Genomic DNA, 10739 nt, shown 5'->3' on the forward strand with positions numbered 1-10739 from the left:
TATGCGAGCCGAGCGCGCGCACTGACGGATTTAATCCACCACACTGAATTCTGAATTCAGAGATCACTTCGTGTTACTGTAATTGACTCCGGCATTCAGAATCAGATGCGCGTTTCCAAATCAAGTGCGTAATTTGGAAAATGATTGTCACGGTTAATTCGTTTTCCTGTTTTTGAAATAATTAGGATGAAGGAATTAAACGAACATTATTTGAACTGAATATATTGTTTAACTGTTGCATTTAGCTATATTTGTTTCCTATTATTAATGTAATAGTTTGTTACTAATTATTTAAATAAGGTACAATTTGTTAGTCTACATTATTTAAAAAAAGGAGATACAATTTGAAGAGAAGCGTATATTTACTTTTATTAATATATTAATAAAAGTAAATATATGTTTCTCTTCAAAGATATTAATAAATAAAAAAGACAAATAAATAAAAAAATTTTATATATTACACTTTTGGAGTTTTTATGTTACTTTTCGTAAAAGATCTATTGTCTTTTAGAGATAAATTTAATCAATAAATAATAATTTCAATTTATATATTTTTCAGCGTGATATAATTCACATGTAAAAATATTTGATGGAATCATTCAGCATTAAATTCTCAAAGAAGCATTTCTGAAGGTATATTTACCTTTTCTTTTTTTTAATTAAAGTTGAGTTTCTCGCTCGATCACAATCTATAGTGTCTTTTCGTTCGATTGCATCCTACGTTTAACAGCAATTGTTATTCTATGTATGACAAACAGTTGTTATTCTATCATGTCTTAACGTCGAGACAGGTAAAGAGATGTGACGTCGGGAATCACCTTGTCGTCTTTGTCACGTTACGATACGTCACCTTTCACGTGTCGCGTGGGTATCTCGCTCGAGTATGTACATCGATCGGCGTCCGACCGGCGCGCTCAAACGGCCGCTCGCATTGCGAGCGAGTAGCGGGATAATTAGTTGGAGTACGCCGCTTCTTTGTCTCGGCACGATTACGTGTCGACGTTGTCCCACCGCGACGTGCACACGTCGAGAATATCGAGGATCACTCCCGACTGTACCGGGGAACCCCCCGCGCTCCATTGACTTCGTTCGCCGAAGGACGCTTTATCTCCGGCCCACATACCCGGCACCTCTTCTGCCACGCGACCTCCATTCAGTCCGGCGTAAATACAAAGGGCGCCGGCACCCCCGAGCTCGATTGCACTCCCCCGAGAGAGGGAAAGAGAGATCGGCTGAGAAAAATCCCTTTGACACCTGCCACAAATCGATTTCACCGTCTCTTGAATAATTACACGGACGATAATAAAATTAGCATAACTGCAGCGATGAGAATTTCATAAAATTGGATCCGTCCTATTTTTATTTTGTTTAAAATAATATAATTTACTAAAAGAGATAAAAGATATATCTCTTAGAGATAGTTGATAGAAAGAGAGGAAGAAATAGAGAATAATGTGTGGCGCGATTTTTTTCTTCTTGCAAATGTTAAACTCGACAAACTTCGGATAAATATTGCGAGAAATATCGCGGGAAAATCAAGGTGGCGGAAATTACGGGCACTTCGCGAGGCAGTTGGTCAGATACAGGAGCCGCAAGGCCGTATATTTTTAACCTGAGAACCTTCCGGCAACCCTGCCGCGGGATCAATACCTACAACCACCCTCGTCTCGCTGTTATGTACTACTGCTGGAAATGGAGACCGCCATTAACTTTAACCTACATATCCGCCACCTCTGGCTGAGAGCCCACCGGTGGAAACTTGCTATCGAGTCAAGTATAGGAAGAGGCCGGGGGAGAAAAAAATGCAGGTACACGATGCAGATGCGCCGAGTAAAACCGCCCGCAAGAAACGAGCCGCGCGGCCACGAGTGCAACGAAATGTTTCTCGATAAGAAAGTTGGAAAACCTATTTCCGCTATCTTGCCCCGTCGAAATATCTCATTGCGATTCATGCACCGTTGCGCATAAAACGCAAATTACCTCCATCCCTGTAACATTTATATACTACTAAACGTAAGTCATATTTTCCATTAAATAATTATATTTGACTTATCTCAAGCTGGTAAAATATTGAAAGTATCTTTCAGTATTTCATGCATGATAAGTACTATGCACTTAAGTAATTGGCTGTAACTTATCTCCAGGGAGAAAAAATAATATTTGTTAAATTTCGAATAATTAAGTTCTTCTGAAAATGAATAATAATCGCAAAATGTATTATATTACATACAATTATATGCTTTAAGAATTAAAATCCATGTAAAAGGAAAAGATGGAAGAAGTCGGTAAAAGCAAGTATCACATCTCAATCAACCCTCGCATCTTTGGAAGGTCATTGGCCCGAAAGTCGTGAAAACTTTTTTTCAGTTTTCGTCTTTCTCTTCCTCTTTTTCTTCCTCCCTATCCCAGATCGAGCTCCATTTTCCCTCGCGATGTCATCGTCATAAAGGGTTGGAGGATAGAAGCCAAAAGAAGACGGGCAATCGAGTTCCGAGATTTTCAAGCTCGAGGTCGCCGGATATACCAGGCACTCGTGAAGGAGCTCTTGATAGACGCCAGAAAATCTCTATTTACGAGAAAAGAATGAAGAGAGAGAGAGAGAGAGAGAGAGAGAGAGAAAAGAAAAGAGTAAAGGAATGAGAGACATCGAGGAAAGAACACCTTTCGCTCTCGGTGCCATTCAGAGAAAGAGCGACTTCCGCAATTGCGGCGGCGGCTCGCGAATGGCGGGATAGTCGTCTGCGCAATCTCGTCGTTTCTAAGAGCAATCCCTTTTATCACCTCTTATCCCGTTTCTTCTTCTTCGTTTGCGTCACAGGACTGTTTGTGAACGTGGGTATTTTTTTATACGACCAACGCCGTATGACGCGCGCGTCGCTTTCGCGGCGTGCATAATTTACACGACGAACACTCGGCGACGCGCATAAACAGCCTCGAATATAAAAGAACGTGACGACGTTACGTCCGGTAAAAGAATAACGGAATTGCGAAAGCTTGATTCGGTGTCGTCAATGGCGAAAATGGGTGGCGAAAATGTATAAAACTTGATGGCCTACGTGAACCTTGTGTATTTGCTAATCTCTGTAAATCGGATCATAAAAAAACAAGTGTAGTTCAACAAATCAGTTTGTGTAACGAATTAACTTTAGAATCGATTTTTAATTAATTGCAATTATATGAAATTTCTTCGATCTTTATACAAGCATTCTTTAACTGGATCATTTTTCTCATAGCGTAACACAGATCGTAAAATAAATATTTTCCATTATTATTCCATTTCTCATTTACAATATGAATCTGAAATATCCACTGAATACGCATGTAATTTTAAACGGTTAAATCCACACACATGAGGATTGAGTTACGTACAATAATAAAGGAACTTAGCTCCTCGTTAAACTACTCTTTTTAGCGTAATACTTACACTTAGATCTAGTAAAGAATTAAAAGCAAGACCCAATATTAAAGAGTCACTGAGTGCTCATTGATCAATTTTCTTTGCTGAACGCAACCAATGAGAGTAATTCTCATAATCGGTCTTTTGTCGATAATCACGAGTCTTTAGAGGCATTATCCCTTATGGACATTTCTCGGTGTGAGGAAAATGGTAGGGAACGATTCGGCCGGCTCTGTTTCGATTCCCTGAGCGTGCGAGGTCGAGAAACAGTGGAGCGAGTAACCGGAAGCCGCGTTCCATTTCAATGCGCGAGTCTCACTCATGAAAGGATTGATAACGCTTGATTAAGAGCCGGGTAAGGCGAGCTCTTTTCTAGAATAGGCGAGCAAATGCCTACAACGCGATTTCGCATTTCTCTCTATGATATCCCCGTTAGGAACAACGAACACCTCGATCTTTGCACCTCGAGAGAAGGAGAGGAGCACGACCTATTGTCGGTCTCTGATAATGCGTACGAGCAAGCGCTGCTCCACGCGATAATATTCCCATTCGGCATTCGACAAACTTTGCCATTCATTTGCGAATCGGAGGACCGTAATTAAGATTTGCAGGAATAGAATAGATATTTCGAAATGCGTTTGCAATTGAATCAAAATTGTATGGAATTTGTCGACTATCACGTCGCTGTGATAGGAATGTCTACGAGAGAGTGCAGATATATCTTAAATTTTTATCAAAGTAAATCTACAGTTAAATAAAGAAGACTCTTGTAGAATCCTATTCAGAAATTTTATCTGAATGCACCCATCATTTTATCTTTTAACATTTGAGAAACAATAAGGATAAAATGCACCTTGAAATTTCTGAACGCAGCCTTGAAGATATACGACCAATATATAGTACATTTCTGATATAGTCTTTCTATTTGTGGATGTTACAGCTCTTCGGACACTCACGATTTGTGACTCACAAGACGGTAGTCTGTCTGCGCGCACTGAAAAATTGACCGTCGAGTCGTGGAGCGTCGACAGTATCCGACAGTTTCGTTAGCCAGGCGTATACCATCATCCAGAACAATCCCTCGCCCGTGGCAAGACGGCCAATCGTGCGGACGTCCTCGGTGTTATCCCAGCGCGGCCGCTACGTGCGACGACAACAGCCCAAAGATTCTCCCACCGAAGGCCAAGATGCACATCGAGGTGCAGGTGGCGCTTAACTTCGTGATATCATATCTCTACAATAAACTGCCGCGTAGACGAGTCAACATCTTCGGCGAAGAGCTCGAGAAGGCGCTCAAAGATAAGTTCAAAGGTCACTGGTATCCGGAGAAGCCGTTCAAGGGCTCGGCGTTCAGGTGCCTCAAAACCGGTGATCCGGTCGACCCGGTGCTAGAGCGCGCCGCGAAAGAGAGCGGTGTGCCAATCCAGGACATTCTGGAAAATCTACCAGCCGAGCTCGCCGTCTGGGTTGATCCTGGTGAGGTGAGCTACCGTATCGGCGAGTTGAACGCCGTGAAGATTCTTTACTCGGAGACCGGCGACCCGCATGACGAGACCTCGGCTGATCGCGAAGTCACCAAAACCTTCAATCCGGAGGCACAGTGCTTCAGGCCGATCGAAGCTGTAAGCACGTCCTTAAGCGGTCTCAGCCTCAGTCCGAAATCAACTTCGCCGTTTTCGAGCTCCCTCGGCAGCAATGCTAGCAATGGCTCGTCCAACAACCAGCAAAACGGCCACGGATCTGGTTCCTCGTCTGCGCCCTCACCCACACCCATCACCAGCTCCTTCAAGGGTTCGCCCAGCCCCGTACCGGCCTTCATCCCGCGTACCACCGCCCCGCTCACCTTTACCACCGCTACCTTCGCCCAGACTAAGTTCGGCAGCACCAAGCTCAAAACTAGCAGCAAACGCGCCAACAGGTTGGTATATTCCTTTGATGTTTCCTCCCACTTTGGATTAGTCAAATAGAATTCAATTTATGGCTTAAAATTTAAAAGGTTGAAACTTTAAAGTAATGATCGCTTGTCTCAACTTTTTTTTACCGTCGAAATAAAATTTATTTATTTGATGTTTAAAGACGGATAGTTTTGATATCGGTGGAAAAATTGATCATGAATATAAATAAATTAATAATTAATTTTCCCAATATGATTATCTTGTTTGTGAGTTTGTGCGACGAAGATTTTATAATAAAAATAATTATTTCTTTCCTGAATGATATAATTATTGCGAATGATATAAAGATTTGTAGTAGGAAATAAAGTTGAATTTTGCTACTCGAGGAATGTTAAAAGAACAACGTAACATGAGTACATGAGTTACACGTATTTTTTTTACGAATACATAGTACAAATTATACAATTTATTCAAAAATATTGCAAACAAGTTGTTTTTAAATTGATTGTTAACGTCTTTCGACATTACACTTCTCTTAAGTAGATAAGTTTCTTAAGTAGATAACACAATCTGTATGTGTATAATATATTCGTGGAATGCTGCTTGCAATTTTCCCAGGTATATCTTTACGTATTTATCACTAGAAACTAACATTACAATTCCCGCGGTATAAAAAAACAAATTGAACAGTGGGATCGCTATTAGATGGATAGTTGATCGCTTTGCAACCAGATAATCGTAGAAATAGCTAAGCATGCTTGAAATTAGAGAGTAACGAAACGTGCGATCTATCATAGAAGATCGTACATTGCCGATAGAATTTAATTATAGCGCGTTATTCCGTTTACGAAACATACACAAGCACGACAGAACAAAACGCGCGTACTAACCAGGCCGCGAGACGATCTATCACTCCCGGATCCACGCACACACGTGCATACACAGATCCATTGATGAACCGCACGGTACCGCTCGGTTTCAGGATGTCACCCACTGAGTTCTCGAACTATATAAAGCAGCGCGCAGCGATGCAGCAGCAGATTCACCATCATCATCATCATCAACAGCAACAGCAGCATCAGTCGCAGCAGCAGCAGCAGCAACAGCAACAGCAGCAGCAGCAGCAACAGCAACAGCAGCAGCAGCAGCAGCAGCAGCAGCAGCAGCAGCAGCAACAGGCGACCGCAGTTGGTGCAGGATTGCCGGTCTCTCAGAGTTCGCCGCGCAGTCGTAGCCTATCGCCTGGTAGCATAGTCGCCGGCGCTGGACAGCAACATACGGACCCGAGTGCGTACTTCTTCCAACATGGCCCAGCCGCGGCCGCGGCGGCGTATCACGCGCAGTTCCCTCATCGCAACATCTTCGACTCGTCGGCGAGCCACGGTGGTTACCTACCGGCCGATCTCTACGCCGGCACCAAATTCCCATCATCGTACCTTGACCCGACCACCTTGGCTGGCCATCAGTTCTATGGCGGCGGCATGAATGGCACTGGCGCTGGTACTGGCGGCGCTGTAAACGGCACCACCGGCGCTGGAGCCGGTACCCAGGGCGCCGGTAGCGCCGGCACTGGTAATCTTGGTCCAATTGGCTCTGCGACAACCAACGGCAACGTCAACGCTGGCGCGGCCGCCGCGGCGCAGCAGCAGGACAAGAGTGCCCTAGTCGAGGGCCTCAACAACTTCGGCCTCGGTTCGGTCGCACCTTATCCGGCCAGCCAATATCAGCACTTGCTTGTGGCCAACTAATACCTCGCGCGTGCACATCAAATCGTCAACAAAACCGCCACTACGTCCCGTGGCGGTAACAGCGTTTTCATTTTCGGTGCCGCTGGTCCGGTGACGGACAAAAAGGAGAGAAGGCCGTCGCCTCTAAGACTCCGTCATCGAGACGTTGTCCAGAGTCTGGCTTCTTAAAAACGGATGTCCATCAGCTGAGTTAGTATCACTCTATCTCTCCTCCTAATCAGAATACACTGATTATGGTTCACGATACCAACTTGTCCTTTCCCGCGATTCCTATTCAGATGCTTCTCAGAACGCTCTCTCGTTCCATCTTTCCTAATCCAAGAAGAATCCGAGATATTCTGTACATACATTATTGATAATTATCGATGAATGAAGGAGAGATAGAGAATAAGCAGAGAAAGAAAGAGAAAGGCAGTCGCCGAACGATCAGCACCGATGATGAAAGCGATCGAAATGAGGAAAGAAGCGATAAAATGGAAAGAAAGAAAGAAATGTGTATGCGTGTGGAGATGATGCCTGGTTCTGAGGTACGTCTGATTGCGAGATAACGTGTGCGTGCAGAAACGTTTTAGGCATGGAGGAGAGAAGAGAGGAGACGGAAGGAAGCGGCTAACGGCTAACGAGAGCGTGTATATGTGTTAAAACCCGATAAGGACTCGATTGGCGATGGCGCGAGACGCTCGTTCGAGACGGAAGCCATCGTGTGGCTACCTACGATACACACATACATACACAACACACATAACGCGCTCAAAGTATACGGCATGCATGTAGCGCACCGGCGGACATTCGAACGACGCGTCGAGCGCGCATCTAGGACAGTAAAGATATACTCGACACATAGGAATAACACACACACACACACACACACACACACATACACATATACACACACACACACCACATCACACAAATATACATATTATACCGATCTTCCCGTATATACATCTTCTCGTATAACATACAATACGAATCCACGCGAATACACGTAGACCTTTCACATACATAACATGCGAGCATTATCCATGCACGAGACACACGTATGTATTAACGAAACAAAAAAAAAGAAAAAGAGGAAAACCATATATACGCGACACTGACCCACACAGATATTACCAACGTGTAATAATTTATTTTTTCACTGGTATATAGTCGGAGAATTAAATAATGAATATATATCTCTGTAGAGCCTATGTATTATATTCAAGATGCACTCACTCTTCACCGGGTTCTCGCGAAACGGTAGGAACTACACACTTGTCCCCTAACTCGTGTCGAGCGAGCCGTCGATATCGAAAGATCCGTAGATTGATAAAAGATCGATAAGGTAAGGTGTCTTCCAAACTTTTTTTCTCCATCGATCGAGCGCCGACGACGAGGCGTCCCGCGGCGTCGTGTCGCTTCGTTTCGTTTTGTGCGAGATTCGTAGCCAGATATTACAGTCATTACAGACAACGCGGAAAGCTATTTAGGCACTAAATACGTAAAATATGAAGCTCTTTAAACGAGTTGAAAATCGGATCGCGGATAGCTTTCCCTGTACGGAGGACCTTTACATCGAATCAAGAGGTGGAAAGCAAAAAACCGGAGAATCTACGGAAGACGGCCCGTTCATTCACACGAGATGAATAAATAAAATGAGAAAAAACAATGCGATCAAGGAACGAAGAATCGATCCTTCCGCGAGTATAGTGATAATGTAGAGAAAAAGAGAAACGAGCTCGCAGTTTTATACCGTTCGGAAAACTCGTCCTCGGTACGATTTTACATTTTATTTTTATAATAAATGTAGTAGAATGTAGGAGAAAAAGAGAGCGAGAGAGAAAGTGAGAAAGAGAGAGTGAGAAAGGGAGAGAGAGTGCAGCGAATGATGTGCAAGGAAAGGAAGAGGAGAAGTAGAAGACAAGATAGAAAAAGAGCCAGCCGGTGTGTTCGCGAAGAACGTAAGTGATCTCGTTGCACAGGCCCCTCGATATTTGCTCGGCCTGCAGGCTGCGCCTGCAAGTTGGTCCCCGCCCGCCCGTCCGCTGCAGAAAAACCATCGGGAATCGATTTCCTTTCGAGATATTGCCTTTCGATTTGACATCCGGAGTCGATGACCCTCCGAGCTGTCGAGGGAACCTCTTCGAATCGTTAAACCTCGGCAATGCGCTTCCTCGCCGCTATGTGTTTAAACTTTGAACCCGGAAATTCTTTCTAATTATTTTCCGATTGTCGCAGGCATTGTTCGCGAATCATTTATAAACAAGTATAAGTCTAACCAATTGATAAGATCTTCGTCGATTAATTAAGATAGATTACGTTGAATGTGAGAACACTGACTTAGAATAATTAAAGACTTAACGAGAAATTTGTAGCGTAATCAATCCCTTAGTATCTTTTTTTCAATCAAGCAGAATCATCCGCAGAGTTTTACGATGTTAAGAAAAAGAGACTAGTACAAAGATAATGAGAGTTAATCAGAAGCAGGATGAACGGCGGGCGGGATAGTTCCGGGGTAGCAACGTCGTCGCTTAGCGTTCACGAGGTTAATTAGGTGATTACGTAATTAAAAGGTCGTGCGTTATTGTCCTTGTCGGCGAGGCGATTCGTCCGGTTGCAAAAATCAATCTTAATTTCAATGATTAAAATAATTAAATTTTTACGCACCTATATCTTATCTTCCGGAGTTTAAAACGAATATACTTTAATAATTTTCTATATAAGAGACTTGCTTTTACGATTTAACTTTAGTCGTTATGATCGACCTAAACTGTAGGGTGTCCATCATAAAACGCAAGCTTCGCTTCGTAATGCTACGCTACTATAAACTTTTAGTATAAAGCGAATATTATCGAGATAACACTTTACAACGAAAATTCCACTTTTGTCAGTCAGAACTGTCTTCCTTTCTTAAAAATTGCCTACAAAAGAAGATGATTATGAGTCGCGTTTTAAAATGAACATGCTCCGTATATTCCATCTGTATCACAGCCTTAAGATCATTCTGATTAGTCTTTAATATTAGCCACGCGCGAATATTGTTCCGGCTTCCTGTACTTAAATTAATTCGATAATATGACTAATTTCCGAGATAATAATTACATCAATCCTCGAGAATAATGTTTGTTCGAGGCACGAAATTTGATACTGAAAATTTCACTAAATTTTAAATTAACTGTTATTATCTCGCGATAAATCTTCCATCTTATCGATAGAAACCTGTATTTGATCTCCGCAAATTGAACGTGCAGTCGAGCCTCGCCGACGAGTATTAGAGGCTCCGCACAATAAAAGGAACAGGAAACAGAGAACAGAGAATAAGAATTTCAACTTATCATGTATGTGGAATACACAGTTTCTGATAGGTTGAAATTCTTATTCCCTGTTCTTTTTATTGTGCGGAGTCCCTTACACGTAACAGTAATGGCGGCGGAGGTGCCGCGAGCTGCGGGCCGCGGGCACTAGGTGCTAAAAGTATTCAAAAGTGTTATTCCTGTGGCCATGGGACAAAATGCAAGGATACAGACCCGAGGAATTCGGAGACCATACCGGCGTTGATCCGCTTTGCCGATCAACCGCGTCTGCTCGTCCTATCCTTAGACACTAATTTCTACGATTTCCTCGTAGTGCGTCAATATAACCGTGTAAATGTCTGGCGCGTAATTTCTAAGTATGTATGTTTAGTCGTTCTTTCTTACGGACTTTTGTATAGGCCTT

At 43.1% G+C, this 10739-nt stretch overlaps 1 protein-coding gene across 5 annotated transcripts in view; it reads left to right on the forward strand.

Annotated features, from left to right (window-relative positions):
* LOC108684957 (protein Tob1-like) overlaps positions 1-10356 on the forward strand; it is a 160856-nt gene extending 150500 nt beyond the window's left edge. For all 5 annotated transcript variants that reach the window (XM_018189530.1, XM_018189526.1, XM_018189529.1 and 2 more), the window contains 2 exons: positions 4338-5315; positions 6275-10356. In XM_018189530.1, coding sequence (XP_018045019.1) covers positions 4585-5315; positions 6275-7040 — 1497 coding nt within the window. In that variant the 5' untranslated portion in view covers positions 4338-4584 and the 3' untranslated portion in view covers positions 7041-10356. The remainder of the gene's footprint in view (positions 1-4337; positions 5316-6274) is intronic.
* Positions 10357-10739: the final 383 nt, after the last annotated feature.

Source organism: Atta colombica, unplaced genomic scaffold (genome assembly GCF_001594045.1).
Source record: "Atta colombica isolate Treedump-2 unplaced genomic scaffold, Acol1.0 scaffold141, whole genome shotgun sequence".
Lineage (NCBI taxonomy): Eukaryota > Metazoa > Arthropoda > Insecta > Hymenoptera > Formicidae > Atta > Atta colombica.